A 25,880-nucleotide genomic window follows, 5' to 3' on the forward strand; every position below is an offset into this window, starting at 1 on the left:
CTTCAGTGCTAAGAAGAAGTGATAATAAATAATCATCCTGAAAAATTTCCAAAATCTGAAAATGTAGCCTCTGGTAATCTCACTGGAGCATAAATATAGAATGTTCATATCTGTGAAGGACAAAATGAGTACTGTGCAGTGAGAGTCTGCATCAAAGGATCTTAGCAACATAACTTTTGTCTATTTTTTTCTCTGTTCTGTTCATTGCTTATCCAAATATCCCATTTTCCTGGGATATTTTTCCTCTTCTGTTTTTTGCCTTTTGGTTTTTCAAAAAGTAGTATCTACATGACTGTAGTAAAAGAGTTGGGGAATATTTTCAAACTGGTTTGATTTATGTTTTCATTGACTTTTTTTTTATAAGTGTATCTCCTCCAACCAGTAATAGCTTCATACTTGTTAGTAATTACCAGAAAATTTTGCAGTTTCTCACTGCTCTTCTTTGATCTTACCATTTATAGAGTTTTTATAAAGGTAGAGAATGAGGGACTGCCTTAACAAAGCTGTACTGAAGTCTCAGTTTAGGAAAGAAAATCTCTCCTTTAGAGGTTGAACTGTTGGCTTTTCCCTAATCTTGCTCCAAATTCTTGGGGAAATGGTGAAAGAAGTCAACAGCCTTTCATCCTTCTGTAAAGGTATACGGAGGTTAAAAAGTTAAGTCATAAAAAATGCTAGTATTGAAGGCGTGTGTATTTGTCCATTGTGAATGATGGAGGAAACAAAATTGTACCTACTGACGATAAAGTAAATTTTAAACAAATGTATTGAGATACTTGAACCTCATCTCAAGGTCCTTTTGAAAATTTGGCACCCTCAGAAACCATACTTAACTTTTATTAATAACTTTGATCTAGCCAAGGTTGGCTTCCAGCAACCATCTTGCTGTATAAAGCCATGTTTATTAGTCTAAAAATGAGAAAGATAACAAATTAAATGGGATGCTGCCTAAATTCGCAGGGGTTTTGGTAGCAATTATATTGAACTTTGACATTAGTATTCAAGATGGCTTTAAATCCTTGTTTTTGTCATCACTTCATGTGCTTTACTTATAGGAGCTGAAGTTTAGTTCACATTAGATGGATCAAAAATAAAGACTGTCTGGTTTTAGACTAAATAGTTTTAAACTAAGCTATTAAGGTTTTTTGTTTGTTTGTTTGTTTTTTTTTGTTTTTGTTTTTTTTTTTAGGTTTTGTTCCAATTTGTGCACTGGGCCTATCTCAGATTGGTCGCATGAACCTTGGAATGGATGCCAGCACATTCAAGTATTACACGATGTGTGGCCTCCAAGAAGGTTTTGAACCTTTTGCTGTTAACATGAACCGAGATGTTGCTATGTGGTTTAGTAAACGTTTACCAACATTTGTCAATGTGCCAAAAACTCATCCTCACATTAAGGTAACATTACATGTCAGAGAGACACCTGTTCAGTGATTGTTTGTTTAGCAAGCTGAGACATTAAACCCTTCTTAATACTTACTGTCATCAGATAGTTTGTCAAATAACTCAATTAAGTAACTCTTCGATAATTCCAGATGATATTGTCTATCTTCTTTTTCATTTATAGTAGTATGGATTCCTATAAATATACCTATTGGGTTTATTATATGATTTACTAATATATGTTGGGGTTAGCTACTGGAAACATGTTAGTTATGGGGTTTATTTATATTCTATCTTACATTTTCTTTCACTTTTTAAACCGTCTCCACTATATATTTTTCTTAAACCTGAAAATAGTTAATCTGAAGTCTGAGGACATTTAAGTGTACCTGTGGTGTCAGAGATTTTTTCATTATGATGCACCAGTGATAGGAATTCCAAAACTCCCTAACTAATCAATCCTAGAGCAGAATAATATATTCTGTCTTTTCTATAAATTTTTCCTTACTAATATATTCAAATAATATAAGTTTGATAATGATAAGTTTGAGTTCCTGAGGAGATTTTTTACTATAATCTCTCTAGGCCATGTACTTTAATATAAGTGTAGCCAATTATTCTCTAATGCTTGTCTCTGAATATTTCCTTCTTAAGCAAAATAAATTTCACTGAATTCCAACTAAATGCTCCCAGCATTTTTTCATTTTATCAGGATTATTTAATCATGATTCCTTTCTTTAAAATTTTTTAAACTGTTCCTATGACTGTGTTTGAAAACACACTTTTTCAGCACAAGGAAAGTAATATCATACTCAAAGTCCATAATGACCCTCTGAACAATTCTAATTGATATTTCTTCTCATTGTGATGGAAAATTACTCATTCTTGTGATGCAATTTTTCAATGACTTGTGTACTCTAAGTGAATTAGTTCAATAAACTATATATATATATATTTAACTCTCTGAAGGAACATCTTGAAAATATTTACTGTAGTAGGGATATACTGAATCTGTGGCTTCCCTTGCTCTTCAGGATAAATTCAGTGTCAGAGAACAAAACTGCATAGTTTTGAAGATAATTAATTATGAAAAATTTAAGTTTGCTCTTTTGATTTACTCATTCTCTAGTTGCTTAATGGAATTTTTAGCATTTTTTTGGATAGAATTGTTTAAAAATATTTCTGTTATTTTTAGATATGGAGAATTGATGGGACCATTGAGAGTCCGCCTCGGTTAAAAGTTACTCACAAAACATTTGGCACACAGAACAGCAATTCAGACATGATATATTGTCGTTTGAGTATGCCCGTTGAGTTCCACTCATCATTCAACTTCGGCATGGGTGTGGAAAATGCCTCATCTGATGTTTTCCAAAAACGGTTAGACTTGGGATTGGTTATCCTATTTCATGCTTTCAGTGTAAATGTATTATGTTACATTATCCTTTACTATTTTATAATCAAAATTTCTGTCACTAGATTACCATAAAATGCATGTTACTCAGATTTTTTTTTTATTCTTGATGGTTTTATAAGTCACCTTTTATGTGGAATGCTGTGTCCAGACAAGAGAGAACCTCTTCTAAATAGGTGCATCACAAGGCCTATAGATTCTGCCTAAGCAGCTCCTTTTTTTTCTGAATTATTATAATTTGCAAAAGATAGGCTGGAAAGCCAGTTCAGAGTCTTTTGTTTGCTGGATTATTGCTCATCAACATCGTTGCTCAATAACTCATTGTTACTGGAAAAGTGCTTAATTCATTAAAAGAAAAAAGATTGTGGGTCAGGTTTTGAAAAATACCAGCTTTAATGGGTCATGCACCTTTCAGAGTTTCCTCTATCTTTATTTAACTGCTGTAAATCTGCCTCTTCTCTCACTCTCTACCTCAACTGCAATCAATTATTTTACTTGTATATTGGTATCCTGTACAGTCTTTGCTAATGCATACTCAGTACCAGGCAAAGCTAGTTAGCTAGTTAACTAACTTGCAGTAGTTAGCTTTTAAGTATTCTTAGCCTAATAACGACTAACTTTTTTACTGCTTTTTAAAAAATTATTTACTGATTTTCCTTTCTCTGTAGAAAGCACAGCCAAGAAATTGCTCCTCCTTCTACTACAGTAAGTAAATATGTTGAGATGCTTAGTTCTAATGTTTTGAATTAGATTGATTTGTGGCAGCATGTTCATTAGAAATTGATCTGTTGAAAGAAGCCTTTTTAATAATTTTCTATGATATAACACTGTTTATAAATAATGTCCCGAGTTGCATGATTTGCAACTTGTGTAAACATAAACCTCACCAACTTAAAACACTGGTCTGTTTTTATAATTTAAAAGTATTTTAAATTACTTATTAGAAGAATGTGAATTGCTATTATTAAATTTTCATATATAGGAGACTTTTTTTTTAATCACTATTTGATTCTTCCTTGATAAAATACTTTAGATTTCCATTACTAATATGCTCTTTTCCTCCTTGCAGTATTTTTACTCACTACGGATATTTGCGGGCCAAGACCCATCTTCTGTCTGGGTTGGATGGGTAACACCAGACTATCATTTTTACAGTGAGAATTTTGACCTAAATAAAAATTGTACAGTGACAGTTACTTTAGGCGACGAGAGAGGCAGAGTTCATGAAAGGTATGGAATTATTTATAGTGTATTAAATATTTTATTTTAATACTGTTATTTAAAAGTCAGATGTTTGTAAAGTTGATGGTATTTTAAATATTAATGTAAACTAATAAGAAAATTGATTATGGAGTATGAGTTTTCTGCGCCCATTTATGAATGTGTTTTCTGCACACATGTTAAAGTGAATTTTTCATTAATGTTCTGTTGCAAAGAAAATTTATTTTGGAAAGAATTTTCAATGAAAGATGCTTCTTTAATTCAATGTCTGTATTTACTCCCTGTGGATGAAGCAGTTTATTTTACTGTAACTAACAAGTGCACACAGAAGCCTGTGAAATTTTTTGTAACTATAGAAAAGAAAAAAAAGTGTATTTAGTCTGATCCCTTACCCGCAATGATGCTGATACATTATAAAAATAAAACATTTGTTAATGAACAAACTAACAACATAATGAGCACCTTTGAGGATCTCTAAGTATTCCTCCATTGAAGAGTTTATCTCCACCAAGTTCAGTGTGACCTGTGTTTTGCTCCTGTTGCTCTTTCAGTGTGAAGCGCAGCAACTGCTATATGGTTTGGGGAGGAGATGCAATTGCTAATTCCCAGAGATCAGGTCGCAGTAATGTTGATATAGAAATTGGATGCTTTGTTGACCTGGCTACTGGAATGGTGTCATTCACAGCCAATGGAAGAGAGCTTGGCACTTGTTATCAGGTATTATCAGATTTTCAGGAAGCTATCTAGTAAGATTCTTGTTCTGATGCTACTTCTCTTTTCCAGAAATCTAATTGCACACTATTTGTGTGATAACATGTTTTCCTATACATTCTGGTTTATCCTTCTTTTTCTCACTTCTTGTAAGGCTGTGTTTTTTGAGTTGTTTCAATGTGTTCAGATAAATATTTTTTTTGCATCTCAGTTTGTGTGGTTCATAATCTTTATTAATAAAGTTAATTCGTTAAATTATTTTTTCAACTGAATCTGTTATACAATAAAGGGGAAATAAATATTTAAACTAGAAGAATGTCAAAATTAGACTTTAGATATATTTTTTATATGAATTAAGAAGAAAAATTTAGTTCATTATTACCAGGGTTTGTGCCTTCTGCAGATAGCTGTGATTTGGTGACCTTGTGATTTGATAAGTTTCAAAACATAAACTTCAAATATGCATTAACGCAGAAAACCAAAATAAGTGGGGTGTGCCCTAAATGCTATTAATACCCTCAAAACATGGTGTCATTTTATAAATGGATCAGTGGTTGACAGGAGTTTTCAGCATCAGATTATAAAGATTTCCTCTCAGCAAGATCAGTTGTTCACAGTAAAGCACTCACTGTGGAAGAGGTTGCCCAGTGTTAGCAACAATTCATTGCTTTTTTCTATGTCAGCCCCTCAAAGGTGTAATACAGGCAAAACTGAAATGTTGTTTAACTAAATTTAAATGGAATTTCTATACTGACTCCATTGAAGATGAATGTGGCAGGCTTGCACACAGCCTGTTAATGGGGGTGGGAGGTAATCTAGTGATTGTGATTTTGGAATATTTTGTAGTAGTGGTCAGTAACTTCAGTGCCATGCTGGGAGAATACTGAATATCAACACATTGGCAAAAGAAAAGAGGTGATTAAAGAGCTTAAGCCCTGCTTTGTTGTTTTTCTAGCCAGATACAAATCAATACAACTGCCTCTAAGCAAACCTATGAAACTTTGGTGTGTTTCTTTGCAGTGGGTGTTTGTGGATGTTTTCATGGTCAGCCTTTAGCTCTTCTTATCTTGCTAGAGAATGTGTGAAAAGACAGATACGGAAGATGCAGGTTATTGAATTTAGTGTAAATAACACTTTCAGGTTTTTCCTTATATGATTTGCAATTAATATAACTATGTTTTCTGTACTAAATGTAAAACAATCTCAGAAAATACCATTATTTGTCCTGTGTTTTTTCTTCTTTTCATGGAAAAATACCTGAAGTTCTTTTAGGAAATATTTTTTCAATACACCTGTTACAACTGGTCTGCTGAAAAATGAAAATATTCAGCATTTTCTATAGATTTAAAATAGTATAACCCAAAAAAACTGTTAGAAATAAGGGTGAAATATTTTTTAATTTTAGCATACTTTGAATAATTTATTTTCTCTTTTTTTTGAAAGTAATGAAAATAAAATAATGTAGTTTTCATTTCCACGTCTCGAATATTTTTACAATAAAGGCCTTTAAAATATTTCAATAAATCAAATCTCACGCTCCAATTGACACAAATAATTTATATTTGTCTGGTCTAGGTAATTATTCTAGTCCTACAACAATTTGCATGTACTTTTCAGTTTTCTTAACTGAAATAGAAGGACAATATTTGTATGCTGTTTTCATTTTAAAAGGCCTGTACTTCAACATATTTAAGAGAGGAAAATAATTTTTCTGTAGTTCTTGATCTAACTGTTGAATGCCATGATGATATTCAGAAAAAAACCCAATACACCAAGCAGAACAGAATGCCTTTTTTTTCTGGATTTGGGGTTGTGGTTTTTTTAAATTGCCAAAAAGTTTGGGATGTTAATATCTACTCTTAAATTATTTTATGTATGCCCATAGTTATAGTTCTGAGAAAACAGTATTTGATAGATCTTTATCCTCAAAGATAGGAGTTGCACTACTTCACAGCACAAATACTGAAGTTGTGCTTACTATGTACATCTGTACATTATACACAAAATGCACCATGATGTTAGTAATATATTTAATTGAACTTCTGAAACTTTGGTTTAATTGTGGAGATGTACTTTTTCAGCCACTCTGGAGTACTGAATTTTTTAAAATAATATGCTATTCTATGATTATATTTTTAATGCTTTATTTCATGGCAGTGGTTCCTCCTATTGGTGTAGAGAGCACATAAGGCTACAAAACACCAGTCTCAAAAATTAGGTGGTCCTATAAAGATAACTGCAAATACTTTACTATATTATGGGTAGACACTATTCAACACTTTATTTAGTAAAGCATATAAATTATTTGATAATGAAATGTAAGGTATACAGAATTTATTTATATCATATTCAGGGAAATTAATTTTTTTACTGTTTTAAATTTTAAAAACATTTACATCTCATTTCACTTCTAGGTTGAACCAAACACAAAGCTTTTTCCAGCAACTTTTTTACAGCCTACAAGCACTAACTTGATTCAGTTTGAACTTGGTAAATTAAAGGTAGGAGGTATTTTTGTGTTCTATAGAAAAACAATCTTTATGTAAATGTGCTCTTTTAAATCTCTTTATTTCTATGCAAATTCCTCTCAGTTAAATTTGTTTAAGAAGGTTGAATGAAAGGCATGACTTTTAATTTGACTTCTACATTTACTTCTGTAAATGTTGTTGATATATGCAGTTAATTGATTATCTGCAATTGTTACAATAAATTAATATTGTTTGAGGATAACACTGTTAATGTTGGGGGACTTTAATGGATTCTGTTTTTTGCAATAACTTCTACCTTTCTATGATTTCCTTGTTATTTAAAAGTTATCCTTCCTTTTGGTGTCATGGGTTTATTCATAATTGCACATTTCAAAAATAATTAATACATGTGTTTGTTTCAGAATACCATGCCCTTATCAGCAGCAATTTTTAAAAGTGAAGAAAGAAATCCCATTCCTCAGTGTCCCCCTCGCCTTGATGTACAAACGATTACGCCTGTTCTGTGGAGCCGGATGCCAAACAGCTTCCTCCGAGTAGAAACTGAGCGCGTCAGTGAGCGTCACGGCTGGGTCGTGCAGTGCTTGGAACCTCTGCAGATGATGGCACTTCATATCCCAGAGGAAAACAGGTACGTTGATAATGAGATAAAATTACTTGATGTGGACAAAATACACTGAAAAAATATGTCAGCATATTGATTAAACCTGCTTTGCTGAATATTTACCCTGTAGCTGTTGAGAATTTCTGATTTTACCTGTCATATCAGATATTATTATTCATGAAACTTAAGTAAATACAAGAGACTGGACTTCAATACCATGTACCAAGTTTAGCATGCATAAAGGAAAGCATGACTATTTGATTTTATTTAAATTAGTGTCTCTTAAATCTGTAGGTCTTTCAACATAGAGATTTTTCTTAGCTTGAGAAAAACAAGCCTAAAAAAATGCAACTAATATTGTGCCAGTTTTTTCTTTTATAGAAGCCATAATCTCTTCTTGTCATCTGCACTGAGTTTACATGAATTAAGTTCTTATGTTCCTATTGACAAGATCATGCTTTTCTTTGATTTTCATTGTTTTATCTTCAGAGTGAGAATAATAAAGATCTATCCGAATGTCGAATGTCATAGCCAGTTAACAATCAAACTCTCAGCAAAAGCATAGCAGAAACATAGCATCATTTAACAGCTGTACTTTTGTTATTAATTTTAAAATTTCTTTTAATGATTCAAGACTCAATTTTATTTATTGTTAATAAAACTGAATTCTAGGAAAGAGTGAAAAACACTGGGTCTTGTGGAAAAAATGAACCAACAATCCTGAGTAAACTGCAAAGGCACTGTTTAGTAATGGTAGTAAAGCAGATTTTCAGCATGCCTTATGCACCTTTTTAAAAAACAAATTCTAATTTGTAATAGATTCCAAAGAAGCACTTTCTTCTTAGATTTTGGGGTTTTTTTTTCCCTATGGAGTACTAATTTTAAACAGTCAACAAATTATTTCCACCATTCACTGTGTTTTAATGATGCACATACTAAGATTAGTTAGTATCAACTTTAATATTAGTGGCTTGAATAGGAACTGACCAAAATGTTCAGATATTATAGAACTTCCCCTTTTCAAAGTCTTTATTCATGGAATTGACTGATGTTCTGTTTCTTTATTTCATAACAGATGTGTCGATATTTTGGAACTATGTGAACAAGAAGATTTGATGATGTTTCACTACCACACTTTAAAGCTCTATAGCTCAGTTAGTGCTCTAGGTAACACTAGAGTTGCTTATGCACTTTGTAGCCACGTGGATGTATCTCAGCTATTTTTTACAATAGACAATCAATACTTACCTGGACTTCTACGTTCTGGATTCTACGATTTGCTCATTAGTATTCACTTGGAGCACGCCAAGCAAGCCAAGCTCATGATGAGCAATGAATTTATCATTCCAGTTACAGATGAAACTCGTAATATTAAATTATATCCCGATGAAACAAAGAAGCATGGTTTACCTGGAGTAGGGCTTAGCACTTGTCTTAAACCAGCCTTCAATTTTTCTACTCCATGCTTTATTACAACCAGCGAAAATCATAAGACATCCATCCCAGAGATACCCCTGGAGATACTTAAATCCAAGGCCATAAGTATGTTAACAGAGGCAGTGCAGTGCAGTGGGAGTCATATACGAGACCCTGTGGGAGGACAGGTTGCATTCCAGTTCGTTCCTGTTCTTAAACTGATAGCGACACTGCTTGTAATGGGTGTTTTTGATGATGATGATGTGAAGCAGGTGTTACTCCTCATTGATCCCACTGTATTTGGAGATCACAAGGAAGAAACAGAAGAGAGGACAGAGAAGGAAGAAGTGACACAAGTTGAAGAAAAAGCTGTAGAAGCTGGGGAGAAAGCAATCAAACAAACAAAAGCTCCTGCAAAGGGCTTGTTGCAGACAAGATTACCAGAATCTGTTAAGCTTCAGGTGACCATTTATATTCTGCTTTTGATGTAAAAGGATTGTGCTTTTTGTCTGTTCTCTACTTAATAAGATTTGAAATTTTGAAGGCCTTTAATTCAAATTTGCCTTAAAACCTCAAATTCATTTAAAAAATTGATGATGAAGCAGTTATTTCTACATCTATCTTCACTCAAATGGATTTGCGAATGCATAATTATTTCATAAAAACCAGAGGCTTAGACCAGGCAATATTTAAAGGACCCTTCCAAGCCAAACTAGTGTGTGATTTCTAGATATTTTGAATACATGGAGTGAAAGATTGTGTGTGCAATATATTATCAATCAGATAATAAAACTACTATTTTGCTTCCTTCGCAGTGTTGAAACAAAAATATGGTAGAAATGCCTCTCATTTTTACAGTCTGATGCAGTGTATAATATGTGCTCAAGTTCTACCCCAGAGTTTGTAAAACTGTTGAGATTGTCTATTATTTTCTCTACCCTAGATGTGTCATTTACTCAATTATTTTTGTGACTGTGAGCTACAACACAGAGTGGAAGCAATTGTATCATTTGCAGACCGTTATGTATCAAAATTGCAGTATAACCAGAAATACAGGTACAATGAACTCATGCAAGCCTTGAACATGTCTGCTGCATTGACTGCCAAGAAGACTAAAGAATTTCGGTCTCCTCCTCAAGAGCAGGTAATACGAATTAAAAAAGAGATTGAATTAAATAAAGATTATAAAATATTCATTATGATGACAAAATAAAGTCCTGACTCACTGGAGAGCCAAAATGAATTTCAAAATAAATTTATTCCGTGCCACAGAATACTGAATGTCAGAATATTGAAACTTGTGTTTTAGAACTTAAACTTAAACTTAAACCAAATGTATAAACAGGTAAAGTATGGCTGTATAGTAGAATATGTCCTAGGCTATTTCAGTGTTTTAACTGTGTTTTAAATCCCTTAAAGATTAATATGTTGCTGAATTTTCAACTGGGAGAGGATTGTCCCTGTCCAGAGGAGATTCGAGAGGAGCTATATGAATTTCATGATGATCTTCTGATTCACTGTGGTGAGTGGCAAGTTGTTGATACAAGTTTTGTTTGTCTTTCTGGTACTTGACAGATCAGTTGAAAAATACACTAGCATGAGAGGTTTTTTTCATTAGATGTATTACTGCCTATAGAGTGACTTTACAGACAAACTTCAATGTATATTACAAGTATATGGGAAACCTGTGCATACTTTTAAGTTTCACTGTTAAATCTCTATTAAATATTATCTAATATTATTCTATTGATATACCAGTTTTAGACTTACTGTGGGAAAAAATAATCCAAACAAGAAGGTTGGCTTACCTTATGAGTACAAGCAGATAAAGGTATAAAGGGAACACAATTAATGCTAAGCTGAGCATCAGAAATTTAATTTAAAAAAGCAGATGTGCAGTTCTCTGCCTGCTTTAGCTTAGTTTCCTCTTGTATGCATCACTGTGAGAGACAGTCATTATAAAACACTCTTGCACTGCATATTATAGTTTGAATTGCCCCTACTCATTTAATTTGTATTTCCTGTGCAATTTTGTGTGGGGTTTTTTGATATCCGTTTTTTGTTAGTTTATTGAGTTTATTGAGATCTTAGTCTAATTCAGCCAGTCATGAAATTAACATTTATAGTCTGAGTCATCTAATTTTTACTGTTCATTGCCAGCAATTATGCAGTTAAAACTGAAATAAACAAGCTTTTTCCATCTACCTACTTGGTAGATATATTCATAGTTATCCTCCCAGTGTGTTGCTTACGTCTATGGTTTTCAGCATCCATCTTGTTCAAAAAGAAGGGGGCCAATGTCATTACAGTGAGTTGACAGGATCTCGCTCTCTTTCCTGGAAAGAGCATGATATTCCTAATGGTTAGTTCTTCCTTGTCCACCTTCTTGCTTGAGGTCATTATCAAATGTTTACCAACACAGTCTGACAAATCTTTCTTTGCTGGTTATGCCCAAAGCCAGTGTTACCTGGTTCATGGAATTGTACTGTTTTAATTACCTGTAATTAAGTTTCTGTTTTCTGTTTGGAGACATGATGGCTCCTATACCATTCTGTGCTTGTATTGTTAAGGCTTCTGATGTTATTTTGCACCACTATATCTGAGTACCCTCTTAGAATCTCCAGCAACCAGCAAGCTGTGATTTCATGATGAGTCAATTATACTTTTTCAACTACCTCAGCCTTAGTCTCAGCCAAAGATGAGTAGGTCTGTGGGTATCTAAGTTGTGCTCCATCAATTTACTTCCGAGGGTGTTGTACAAGGGAGTATTAAAACTCCTTGAAATCAAGATTTGTGTCTGTAAGGCAGAAATTAAGTTGGTTTAACATTATTTGTTTTTCACAATCCTCTGTTAATTGTTATTCATCATTGCTTCTAAGTGCTTACCAGAAACTGCTTCTTTCATTCCATCACTTTTCTTCCAAATGTTAAGGTGAATAGTTACTCCTCCTATTTACTCATCTTTCTCTCTGTTTTTTATTACATCTATCATAATAAATTATTACAGCTACCTCCATTATTCAGTCACTTAGCCCTTGATCTGACCTCTGGTTTCCAAAGGTAATGCCCATTTGGCAACACAGAGTACTCTAAGAATACAGGATGGAGATTATGAAAGCCCTATAATTCACTTGGAAATGTCTTAACTCCACAATAAATTGATTTTAGTTTAAAATCTTGTGTCTGGTATGATCATTGAGTCAGTTTAGCTCCTGATCACTCTTCATATTTAATCAAGCAAAATACTAGTTATTTTATACATTGAGATTTTCCTTTTTAGGGAGGTACATTTGTTTTTTGTTGACTACATTGTAAACATGTGTTTTGAATGAGAGTTCAAGATAGAGAAAGCACTGTCTCATGGTTAAAATAGTTTAAAGATCCTCTGGATTCTCTGCAAAACCATATTCATGACTTTTCACAGATTATCAGAGGTGGTTGCTGTGGATAAATGCTCCTCTTATCTGTGTCCTGACTTGGTCCTGAAAATCAGTAATAAGCAATCACAGCTGCAGATTAAATGAATACGAGTTCTGCTTGGAATGTTTAATCAGCTTTTTAGTACTAAGTATACTTCTTCATCTAAGTGGAAAACTATGTATGCAATTAAGTAATTAAAGGCTTCTTCATAATGAATATAAGCAAATAGTTACTCAGGCAGTCTTAATCCTAGCACGTTGTAACTGGGAAAATAATGGTCCTCTATCATATTTTTTATGTGCAATTTTTGATTATTAAAAACCAAACAAATTTACAGCATATTTACAGCATCATACCAAACTAACAGTTAGCTGGGTTGAAACCATCACAGTGCACAGACCTCTGCCACTTGAAGGAAGCAATTAGCCAGTAGCAACGTGAGACAGTCAGCTTGTGAATGGATTGCAACTATAAGAGGGTGGAGAATGAACAATTAATGATATGGAACAGTAAATGAGACCCCATCTGGAGGAGTCACAGACCTCATTTACCCCAGTCCAACACAGTCTTAACTCATGATCCCAGTACATTTCTTCCTGTCTGTCCCTTTCAGCTTCTTCAGAGTCCCTCTCCCAGTGTCATTCTCTTGTGTCCGGGGCTTAGCTAGGTTTTATTTCTGTGCCAGATAGTTTCTTGCTTTAATACCCTTGTCTGCTTTCTCTTTGCTTTTATTGCTGGTGACATTTCCTGTTTTTACTTTTTTTCAGACTGACAGTATCCCTTCTTCATTCTTAACTTTTCATTTTACCAAGCCAGTTTCACTTATCCCATTTCTTAAATTATATATTTACTGTCCAAGTTAAATTTTGATTTCTTTCAATCCCTCTCGGTGCCTTTGAATTTTATCACTTCATCATTCCTAGTTATAATTTTTACTCCCCCTTTGTAGCTGCCAGCAGCAAAGTTTCTCCAACTTGATACCACGTCTGTTCTATTTTCTTTCTTAGTTAATTGTTCAGGACCAGTTTTAGTTACTGCAGTTTATTCTTTTCCCCTCAGCTTCAGGTTCTCGGTCTAGTATCCCATCTGAAAAATTTTTACTTTTCTCAATTTCTCTTTGACAGGCAAACTGCAAAAGTTTACGTTTCAGCTTGGCACAGTCTCTGATCTGAAGGGAGCCTGCTTAGTTGTTCCTTGTTTCTGCACATAACACATGTGTTGTCTGGTGATCACTAAGAGACTTTGAATGGTTGTGAAGCAATGTAGTGAACTGAATTAAACTGGCCATTTTAGCAGGTATTAAACTGCCTGGTAAAATGACATCCTGTCTCATTGTGCACATTTTCATGAAAAGCATGGATTACCCACATAATCTCTGGAAGTCTGCCTTCTTAAAGTTTTAAATTCAGTTAATATATTTGTTTATGGCTGCTAAATATCTCTACTGAAAAACTGTACTGTATTGTAGGATACAGCCATACACTTCTTTCTTTAGCCTACATTCTGCAATATGAAACAAAGGATCACATATTTAATCAAATAATACCATGAGTCATATTTTGTTTCTAACCAGTTGTATTTTATGCTAAGGTATTCCACTAGAAGAAGAGGAAGAGGAAGAAGAAGATTCCTCCTTGACTGGCAAACTCCGTTCATTAATGTACAAAATCAAAGGTCCACCAAAGGCAGAAAAATTGGAGCCTAAGGAAGAAGAAGAGAAAGCTCCTAGTAAGTGTTCTTTTCATATAAATGCTTTCGTGATGCAAGTGTTAAAGTTTTACACAGTCAACAGGAGTGTATTTTCTAATAAAATTTTATAAGGGACTGAAGAAGGAGACTGCCTGTTTAAAGTTTCTTCTGCCTCTTAGAACTATTCTGCATACTGAACACCTCAGATGCATTTTTAAACAAAAAAAAATAAAATGAGTGGAAGATTTTGGATCCAGATCATTAACTCTGGGGTTGAAAATTTACATATTCTTTATAATACTGTGACAGGCTAATTATGGCACAATAATTATGGGAAGATCTAATTTTTATGGGTTTTTTAATGTAAAAATTCTTCTTTAGAGCTTATCTCCATTTCCTTCTAATACCTGTTTTATTACCTTTTCATATAAATGCAAATACAGAAAAGCACATAAACCCCCCAAAACACTTGTAATCACAAACTTCTTATTCTGAGCATTATTCCTGCACATATCCATTCCCATACCATCTTCCTTTAGATGCAAGGGGTGTTCATGGTCTGTATGGGTAAAATTGGTTCTCTGCTTGCAATTCCTCAACTATTTGCATAAGCTTTCAGTTGAGCCTCTTCGAAAAACTCACCTGATTCTCACTGGCACTGTGCTCACATGCCACATGAGAATTCAGTGAGAATGAATGAATCTCACAAACTGTCTTTGCTGTGATAGGAGTTTTCAAGCCTTAGTAGTGACTAGGGATGGTAAGGAATAAGCAAGGCAAAAAGCCAAATTCTTCCAGGTCTTCCTTTAGGATATGTTTTTGCTGAGGTTTCTTCTTACCTTTCTGAATCAAGGTCAGGTTTCTAGCTCTAAATTTCTGTAACACCATACAGATATCATGTGCAGGATTCTCCAAGTGACTTCAGGTTGATCAAGCAGTAACAGTTACTTCTCTTTTTTTCCAATTTGCTCAGTTTGTCAATTGGGCCATGTACAAAATTGGAATGGTTAATTTATTTCAGGCTCAATAGTTAAATCAAGAGCTGTGTTGAGATTAGGCAGCAAAGTTATTTTATAATTCATGATACTTCTTACATTATCTGCTTGCTCTGGAAAGCCCCTTAGAGTGTTTGTCCTGATCTGAAAGCATATTTTGGTCTGTTAAGCTTGTTACTGTGTTTTAAGTACATTAAATCTTGTAACAATCTGATATGCTGCATGAAACAGGGCTTCATTCTCCAGTGACTCATCTGTTAGCATCTGCTTTCTCTTTAATGGTAGCAGGACCTACTCAGTATCTGGTAATATCATTTCTTCTCCAGGTTTCATGTGGATTCTATTGTCATGAGTCAGGAAGTATTCACTCCAAAAGCCTCAGGGCACATGGTGTTTGGTCCTTGGAACAGAGCAGTTCACTTATGTAATGTACCAGAGTTTTGGGTTACAAGAAATGTAGGTTGGAAAAGGATCCTACAGCGTCTATTTTCTAGAAATATCTGATTATTTCTTCAGGTCTGAGCTTCTCCTTGGAGTGATGCCTAGTACAAATATGCACATGGATCAAGTCATTCAAAGCATGATGAAAAATTATTTATATATATATATATATATATATATATATATAAATATTATATACTTGACTGTAGCTGGACACTCTGAGATTTTTAGTCCCTGTGTGCACTTCCCCTTTTTGCATCAGGAAATTTGGAATTCAGAGGTTAAAGGAAATGGATGTCAGAGGTACCCCCAATCCTCTTATGTGCATGAAGAGGTGTGGTGACGTGCATGATATGTACCTATTTCCAAGGTTAAAATCTCTGGCCTTGAGTGTCTTGGCTTTGGTCATACATACTCGGTGTGAATATTCATAAGAAGGAGCTATTTGCTAGAAATAAATCTTCCTTTTGTCTAAACTTACATTCATTTCTTATCACAAATGAGCTGTTACCCAAGTGAGGAATGCCAGCAATATCAACCTAGTATGATGAATCAGTATATTTTGTATTTAAAAACAAGTTAGAACTCTGAAAACAAACACATTGAGGCAAAAAAAAAGTAGCGTTAATATTGATTATAGGACTTTTGTAACTATTAAGTAAAAACTGAGCTAAGACGTGACATGCCACTAAGAGTAGGGCTATCTCTGGAAAGGTCCCACATGTTGAAAGCCTAATTATGGAACAGAACCTCAGAATTAATGATGGGTTTGTATAAATACAATATGAAGTACGCTAAGAAAGAAGTGTTAGCAAGTGAAAGAATAGCATGACACCCCAATGGATCTACACTGCAAACACTTTAGTGATGGAAAGTGAGAGGGAGCTGTTCTTGCCATTGGAAGAACTTTGGGAAAGTCAAGGGGTGTGTTTACTGGTGATAGAAAAAAGAAACTTGCATTGTTTTAAAAGGTAGGGTGGTTATTCCTCTTCTGCTTGATATCAAGCATGAACTTTATTGGAACAAGGACTAAAACATGTGTCTAGTTTTCAGGTAAATTCCCTAAACTTTGGGCTCAGCAAAACTGTTTTCAGCATCACTGGCTTTGCAATGTCTACAATACAAGTGCTTCAAGCAAGATTTATTCTGTATTTCCAAACAATACAGTGTTTTTAGAAAGTGCACTACCAAGTGACAGTGAGTGGATATATAAATAAGAAATAAATTAAAAACATTTAATTTACAAGGATGATTCTTAAAATCTTAAGACTCAAAATCAGCTTAAAGGTTTTCATTGTCAACAGTGTGGACTTCAACCCTAAGTAGATGTTTATTGTTTTCTATCTCTCAAGAACATTACACTTACCATGAAAGATCTAAAAGTTGCTTTTCCAATTTAAAAACCCTGTTCACTCTGCTTGTGTTTTGTTATAACCTCTTTGTTGTCAGCTCTTACATAATTGTACTAGAATACATGTTTTTGATATTTTCTGTTGGAAGAGCTAGTGACATGCAATGTGTTTCCTTTTAGCTACCCTGAAGGAACTCATATCGCAGACAATGGTGCGCTGGTCCCAGGAAGATCAGATCCAAGATCCTGAATTAGTTCGGATAATGTACAGCCTCCTTCGTAGGCAGTACGACAGCATTGGGGAGCTCCTGCAGGCCCTGAGGAAAGCCTACACTATCAGTGCTGCCTCGGTGAAGGACACCATCAACCTGCTCGCAGCACTGGGCCAGATCCGCTCGCTTCTCAGTGTGAGGATGGGAAAAGAGGAGGAATTGCTCATGATTAATGGATTAGGGTATGGAGTCAATGGAATTTTCTTTTTCAGTTGGTTTGTTATATTAGTGAATCCTGTAACTTTTGTTCCTAAATGAAAATCAATGCTGTACTGAAGCGTAAATAGGTACCAGATTTACGCTTTCACATGTTTCCAATGTGATGCCAACTATCACTCTAACAGTATTAAAAGGGTCAAAGTTTCTGTGAACTAAGGTATTATCTAAAGAAAATGGACTCATTTTACCACGGTTAAGCCTGATGCTTAAACCCTAGTCAAAGTACATGTTTTAGCAGGTCTAGAGAAAAAGATCACTAAAATTTTTGCTGGTGTCTATTCATACTGCATTCTCCTTAAACTTAAAGCCCATTTTATATTTCATATATGAGTGGATTAACTTGTTGGTGTCTTTTTAACTGGAAATTCAGAAGAAATTTCCTTTATATAGCACCAGATGATGTGAGAATATTTTCTGCATCTTTGCTATAAAATTACCTCTGTTGCGCTGTGGTATTGTGGTGCATTCTTGCATATTTGTTATTCCTCTTGTGTGACTAAATGCTGGTTGGGACATTTAATATTGTAAGGGAAAAAAAATCACAGATAATAAATTACTATGAATAAAATGGTGCATTTAGGGAGAAAATTATAGTATTGTTACCTGAGAACTATATTTATTTGTTTTTCTTCAGGAATATGAAAAAAACTCTCCAACAAATGCAAGAAAGTTCCATTTTCAATGTAAAATTTATACAATTTTTTTTTGTATAAATTGCAAAGACTAATTTCTTTATTTGAATTGATATAGCCATGGAAATGACTCATTAGGCAGTGTGTGACAGTATTACCCAATTTGTCCTTGATGCTGAGTTTGTGCTGAGAATTATATGAGGGATTAAGGATAAATTTTTCCTAAACATGGTACAGATATAGGCACGTTCCAAGAGGTTCTGTATTGAGACTTATCCATTCTCAGTTTTCTGTTTCTTTAAAGCAGGTATGATTCATGTTATTTGCCATGTGTTTTTAACCAGCTGTCCTAAAATTTTAGAAATCCCTGGGTTCTGTTGAAATCTAGTCCCTGGATTATTTTGAAACACATAAATTGTCTTCTGGATTATGAAACAAATACAGCAGATTCTAGAAAATATTGAGACAATAGTGGGCAGAGTGAAAAAATTAAAATAGTCCTTCATAATGGGCCTGTATGCCACTTGTGACAGAACATGAAAATATGGATGAAATACATGTAGCAGAATAACTTTAAATACTAAGTCTATATATTGTCTTTACTTTATGAACAGAGGAAATTAATACTGCAGAAATATGATTGATTTGATTTCATTTTCTTGATCTGTGTTCTCAAAACCTAAGAAAACATATTCTTTTCCATTTAGAACATCACAGATTTTTTTTTAAATTTAAACAGGACAGATGGTAGGAGCAATTTAGAGATGAAGAATTGCCATCTCAAAATAATTTGGAAGTTAATATTCTTCTTATGAAGAATCTATGGGAATTAGAGGAATGACAACATATTGAAATGTGAAACATTTTGTTTGCAGATGCTTTTGTATTATGCTGAATTCTAAGAATTTTAAATTATGTTAATACAATGAATGCATACTTCTGAAATATCAATACTTTGACTTAAATTAATTTGAGGTTTCTTAAAAGAAATTGTCTTTCCTTCCATTTTAGGGATATAATGAACAATAAGGTTTTTTATCAGCATCCTAACTTAATGAGAGTCTTGGGCATGCATGAGACCGTTATGGATGTGATGGTAAATGTGCTTGGAGGAGATAAATCTCAGGTAATTTCACCACAATTTGTTACGTGTTTTGCATTTTGAACCTTCCCAAAAATGTATTAGGATGTCTAAGAAGTGAACAAAAATATATCTCATGTAAGCTAGATTTTGCTTGTCCAAATTATAGTCTTCTTTAATGAAAAAAGTGGAATAATTTTTATTTTACTAGAGGGAGAAGCCCAGTAGCCTAGCCTTGATTTTTAAAACCTGAGATGTTTTAGATGTTTAATTTTTCTTTTAATAGGATTGTAAAATGTTTTGTTATTAAATATATACTTGAACTGCATTTATTGGAGGTGTAGCTCTGATAGGAAAATTTACCTCTTCATCTTAAATGAAGTGTTACTACTAATAAATTATAATAAGAGTCTAAACCCTGTTTATATTTTAATTCTCAAATTCATGTACTTGAATTGAGCAAAAATTTTCTTGCAGTGTTGTGTTCTCCCTTTCCTCTGTGCTATGCTTGAATATATATACATGCTATTTTAAAGGCAGAATGGCATAAATTTTGAAAAGCCTAACAGAAAATTTTCACTCCTGAAGAAAGTGAGAAATGAAGCATGCATATTTTCCTTCTCTTTGCTCATGCCTGATGTTCTTAGCCTATTTTGTCCACCCCAAAAAGAGAGGTCTCCTCTGATCCCAGTATTCCTTATCTAATATCCTTTCACCCACACTCATTTTTCTTACATATTTGGAACAATTTTCAGCCTAATATTCTACCTTTTGCTTATCTTTTCTGTCTTCCAATTTTTCATAACTTTATTGGCTTCTATGTGCAGCTGCACCACTCTTTGCCTCTTTAATCATATTGCTCATATAATTCTCTTAAGTGCTTATACATTGAATCTGCCTACAGCATTGCAGTTTCACAAAGTATTCACATACCAATTTTAGTATTTTTGTTGCATTTCTAGGCAAGTTACAATTAATTATAAAATTATTAGTACTTTGCTAATTTATAGGTACTACAACATCCTGGTTTTGCTACAACTTGTACATAGAGCCAAAGGTGATAAAAACCCCCTGAAACTCAAAACAATTACAACCCCCAATGACTTCTATTTTTATTAAAAATGTTTTCCTAGAAAAAGTTAATAACACAGATCAACAAAAATGCTTTACAGAAATTACCATGATACCCTTCAAAGGAAATGCAGACTTAGAAGACTGCTTAGTAACCTGGTGTTGTGCTGTTAAATGTGCTTGGCCACCCAAAGTAACATATTTTATGTCTCTGTCTTTATGAATTGCATGTAGACAGTACGTACCTCATTAATATTTCTTACTGTTCAATGTAGTAGCTTCAACAGATGGAATAAGTAATCATGAAATGTAGTCTGTGGCTTAGGGATTGGGCATTTTTCTAGGTTGTGTCGGCAGATTGTTTAAGTTAGATTTCCAGCTTCTTTGAATAAATGGTTAATCATGAGGCTGTATTGAGACATATACTGTCTCTGAAGGAATGGTGGGAATGATAAAACTTGTCAGTTAAAGCTGGTATGCCACCTGTAGTTCTCTGAAAAATTATTTTTCAGCACTTATTGGCCTAATGAAGTGAAAGTTAAAGGGAGAAGTGGGTCCTTTCTTAAGTTAGAACCAAAGTAACTGTCAGTTGCTTATTACCTTGGTAACTTCACTATACTTTCCTTGTGAGGAGTGCAAGAAGAAGAACTGTAACAGATTGGTAATTAACATATTTCACTGCTTTGTCAACTTTCGTCTTCAGCAGATCGCTTTTCCTAAGATGGTGGCAAGCTGCTGTCGGTTCCTGTGCTACTTCTGCCGCATTAGCCGTCAGAACCAAAAGGCCATGTTCGAGCATCTCAGCTACTTACTGGAAAACAGCAGTGTTGGACTGGGTATGCCATGTAGCTTCAACACCTAAAAGCAAGAGTAGGAGCAACTGTGATATCACAAGACATTTTTCTGTTCAAAATAATTGTGGTTTGAAATCTAAGATTAAATTGACTCCTTATGGTGCTTGCCTGTTTCATCTGGTTTAAATTTCCTTGCATCTACAGTTTAGGCTACTGAAGTAAATTTCATGTTTTTAATTTGAACACTGACTATGTTTTTTAATTCATGTGCATTAGATTTTGTAACACAAGGAAAATTTTATTGGCTAGATAGATGGCTATAATAATAAGATATGTCAAGGCAAGATAGCCTGTGATTTCACAGTGATTTAGCTGTTCATGTGTGCTTTTGGCCATAATAAACACAGAAAATTGGAAAATATTAAAGAAAGAAAACAGGTAAATGAAGCTTGAAATGTCTCTTTTTGCTGAAGATAGGCATGTTTTAAAATTTTGACTTGATAAGGCTGTGTAGAATTATGTAGTTATATGTTGGTCTCCTAAGGAAACAGTATTCCTGAGATTTGCTGTATTGTTAATACTAATTTTTTTTCATCTGTACTTAAAACCACTGTGTTTGAGTATACTTATAGATATGGATGTGAAGTCAGAAAAAAAATTCAGCACTTCTATATTATTTAAAACAGTTGACTGTGTTATTGGATGAAGAACTGCCCTAAAATGTATTATGAATATATTTATGTTCTAGATTCCAGTGTGATTGCTACCCTCTGCTGCATGAATGTGATTACTACAGACTCCATTTAATTATTATGTATTAACTTTTTTCTGCAGCATTTCCTTCAATGAGGGGTTCGACACCGCTCGATGTGGCAGCAGCCTCTGTGATGGACAACAACGAACTTGCTCTTGCATTGGAGGAGCCAGATCTTGATAAGGTGGCTACTCTGACCTATTTACCCATTTATTAAGTGGTGTATTGTGCTAAAAGGGTTTAAAAGGGCAAGCTTGATCATAGTAGTTTTTGAATATGTTGTCCTCAGAAATACCCGCTCTAGGTATGTGTTGTTTCAAGGTAAGGTTGACTGAGCAGTGTTTTCCCTGATTTTGCTTTATGCTTATCAGGGTCAGAGCAAGAGAGATTTATTTCTATCTTCTGCATCCTTTCACTATTGTTATCGGGTAGAAAGGGTGACAAGAAAAAAGACTTGAAACAGGAATATCAAAAAGTGTTGTTTGGGGAGGAAAAAATTGAGAATTAAGAGAAGAATGTTAAAAAAAGGACACAGGTCTTTTGTCTTAAATTATAGAGATTTGTGGGGATGGAGGTTAGAGCTAAGAGAATGGAAAGATGAAAATGAAACAAGATTTTAAGCGTAGGATCAATGGGAAACTGAATCCAGAATTCAAGTAATTGGCAATTGTTAGGAATAAAGGTGAGTGTGAGGAGAGACAATATGAGCTGGAAAATCTGGTGAAATGTAAAAAATGTAAAAAATTACAGGAGGAAAACAGATTTAGAGATGGAAGTGCACAGTCAGAAGAGGAAGACAGTAGGTAATGGAAGATAGATGTGCTAGCAGAGCATTGTGGTACAGAAAACAGAAAGCAGGGTTTAATAAAAATGGAGAGAGTAGTTAAACATCTAAATGATAACTTAACGTAGATAAAATCTCTGTCCAGGATGACAGGCTCCTGTGATGACAGTGGAACTCGTGGGACTGTTTGTGATTAGTACATGGTGTGGGAGAGGAAAAGTTGTGAAATTGGAATAAATGGGCATATTACAGCAATAGCTGGGGGAAGACAGGCAAGAATATGAATGGAAAGGGTGTAAGACAGCACAGCAATATACTTACTAGGCAATATGCTGTTGAGAATAATTAGCAATTCTCTATCACCTGCAAAATTGCTGAGTGCACTCTGTCCTGTCACTAATAAAAAATTGAAAGGTATTGATATCAATCCTTGGAATCCAACACTAGTGACTGGAACATTACCAGTGACTCTTATATTTCCATGGAAACTACTGTAGAGGAATTCACTTAAAGTAAATTTCACTAATGACCACATTTCTCATTTACTGATTGCTTACCTTAAAATACCTGGCACATTTCTTAGTGAAATACTTGGCACTGTACAATTCCTGAATATTCAAACAGTAACAGATACCAGCTGTAACATGAGCAGTATTTTATGCTGAAAAATCAGGCTGTATGTGCCTCAGACTGGGCTTCACAAATTCATTAGTCATTTTAGCTGTAAGAATCATAATGCATTGGCTGCAATGTATTACCTTTGGTGAGACAATAACTTTATCTAGTGCAGTATGTGGAGGTTATTCAGTAAACGGATCTGTATACTAATAACTAGAAAAAAGGAATACTCTCTTGATATTATTTGATGGATGTGATAGACACCCTATTCAGAGTGATACAGCATTTCTATGTGACTAAAATTTATATTGTAAAAACTGTGTTCAAAGCAAATAAATTACACATAGACAACTTCACTTTTGAACTTTTGCCATTATAAATTTAAATTCTGTTTCATATAGGTAAAGCCTTAGAAAATAAGGGCCTTGTTACCCTTGTAAAATCATGGCTCAGGCCTGCTACTTTGGCTAAGCAGAAAAGGACAATGGGAAAGTGACTCAGCTGAATAAGCAAGTTATATAACCATTACATGCTCGCATCGTGGTGTATGGTGGTTGGTTGGATTATGTTTGTTATAATTTAAAACTATGTAACTGCTAATGGGCTAACTGATTAAAAAGGCCGTTTTTTTTTGCAATAAAGCAGCTCTCCTTTGCACCTGCCTGGGGACTCTGTGTCACTTTGCTTCATACAAAACTCTTTCTACTGCAAATGCGTGACAGTGTGGATGGTAGAGGATTGCACAAGAAATGTATCCCATTCTGTAGTAAACTGAATAGATTAAAACTATATGGCTTGGTGGAAACATTGTAAAATCTTAGAAAAGATTTATTCTACTGGCGCTCTCACATTTTTTATGAGCTGCATTTCTAGACCCCTGCAAGTATGTATTCACTTATATCTTCTGAATAAATGCTTGAAAACTGTCACATCCTGTTGGGAATTATATACTTTTTCCTCATAGTTATCTGAGTAACTTCCTTACTTCATACTGAGACAAACAAGTTTTACATATCAACCCATTTTTCCACTGTTGCAGCGTTTTGGTGGCAATTTGTATACTGTATTAGCGGACATATAATTCTTCCTAAATTCATAGCTTTTCTTCTCTTAGGATACTGGATAATGACTAAGTATAATCTCTTAATCTACCTCCCTTTTGCCATCTATTTTGGCTGCTTGCCATTTTAAGAAATTATAATTTGTATCTTTTTTTACGAATTCATGGAAGATTCTTCATGGTCATTACCTATTTTAAGTGCTATAACCATGCTCATGTGTTGTCCTTTGCACAAACATATGATTTTTTATTTTATTTGAAATTTGAAATGCACAGTTATCTGCAAATTCATTTTAGATTAATGAGGAAATTATTCTGTAAATATTTCTGAAATTCAGTTTAATATAATTAAAGAAATTAATCATAATTTCTCAAAGATTTCCCTCAAAGATACTCCTCTTGATAAGAAACGTTGTGTTAGAAATTTTTGTAATACCAAAATTTTTTAGTCTTTCTGTTTTCAGACTTTTAAAACTGTTCGTTGATATTTATAATTCTTCTGAAAAATTGTAATGATTTTCATATCCATTAAAATTAGAATTACACTATATAAACTTTTGATGCAATCTTTATTTTGCTATTGTAGCAAATAAACCATATACAGTTATTGATCTGATTTTAAAGCTGTTCAGTATTTTAGTTGTCGTGTATGTACTGTCAAAAACATATGGTTATGCAAGACTTTATTCTATTTTTCACATTCCACATTCATTCATATTGTTGTATTTGTGTCATCATATAATTAGGTAACTTCAGAAACAAAGAGTGCTAGCTTTTTTTCATTAAAAAATTCCCTATGACTGATAAAATAGTCACCTATGTTGTTAGAGTTTTAGGTTAATTGCTTAGAATATAAAAAATCTTGGAAAAAAATACTGTGCTCATTCTGGTTTATAGCAATTTTTAGAAACATATTTCTAAGCATATGAATAAATTATTATTTCTGTATTGCAGGTTGTTACCTACCTGGCGGGTTGTGGCCTGCAGAGCTGTCCAGTATTGCTGGCTAAAGGATATCCAGACATTGGATGGAACCCAATAGAGGGTGAACGTTACCTGTCATTCTTACGATTTGCAGTTTTTGCTAACAGTAAGTCTAATTTCTTGGCATCCAGATTCCATCAAAAGGTTTCCTTTAATTTCCTAACCATCAAAATATGTTAAATCTGAAGAGAGGTTAATCCATACTCTTCTCATTACAAACACAAGACTATTGGTGTACGCTTATTATTGTAATTTTTTCTTTTTTGATTCTTCATAGTTAGCTGTGGTTTTTTTTGCAAATCACATAGTTGAGTAGATTAACCTGTAGCCATGGCAGTGAATCATGTTAGGAATTCCTTGGCACAGGAAAACCAGGAATGGTGATTACATCAATACATTCCTGCCACTTCTCCAGAAGAGTCTTTCCTGTGCTCTAGTGTGGTCCCTCCCATGGGAGACAATCCTCCACAACCTTCTCCAGTG

At 34.0% G+C, this 25,880-nt stretch overlaps 1 protein-coding gene across 3 annotated transcripts in view; it reads left to right on the forward strand.

Annotated features, from left to right (window-relative positions):
• RYR3 (ryanodine receptor 3) overlaps positions 1-25,880 on the forward strand; it is a 194,165-nt gene that overhangs the window by 88,517 nt on the left and 79,768 nt on the right. For 2 of the 3 annotated variants that reach the window (XM_077784077.1, XM_077784078.1), the window contains exons 28-43: positions 1,187-1,395; positions 2,576-2,760; positions 3,463-3,499; positions 3,864-4,024; positions 4,567-4,732; positions 7,141-7,227; positions 7,617-7,843; positions 8,892-9,693; positions 10,176-10,376; positions 10,652-10,754; positions 14,243-14,380; positions 17,309-17,582; positions 19,263-19,377; positions 21,107-21,239; positions 22,032-22,135; positions 25,368-25,503. In XM_077784077.1, the coding sequence (XP_077640203.1) occupies positions 1,187-1,395; positions 2,576-2,760; positions 3,463-3,499; positions 3,864-4,024; positions 4,567-4,732; positions 7,141-7,227; positions 7,617-7,843; positions 8,892-9,693; positions 10,176-10,376; positions 10,652-10,754; positions 14,243-14,380; positions 17,309-17,582; positions 19,263-19,377; positions 21,107-21,239; positions 22,032-22,135; positions 25,368-25,503 (3,078 nt within the window). The remainder of the gene's footprint in view (positions 1-1,186; positions 1,396-2,575; positions 2,761-3,462; positions 3,500-3,863; positions 4,025-4,566; positions 4,733-7,140; positions 7,228-7,616; positions 7,844-8,891; positions 9,694-10,175; positions 10,377-10,651; positions 10,755-14,242; positions 14,381-17,308; positions 17,583-19,262; positions 19,378-21,106; positions 21,240-22,031; positions 22,136-25,367; positions 25,504-25,880) is intronic. The other variant, XM_077784079.1, reaches the window with a different exon arrangement.

The sequence above is a fragment of the Lonchura striata genome, chromosome 6, assembly GCF_046129695.1.
Source record: "Lonchura striata isolate bLonStr1 chromosome 6, bLonStr1.mat, whole genome shotgun sequence".
NCBI classification, from domain to species: domain Eukaryota; kingdom Metazoa; phylum Chordata; class Aves; order Passeriformes; family Estrildidae; genus Lonchura; species Lonchura striata.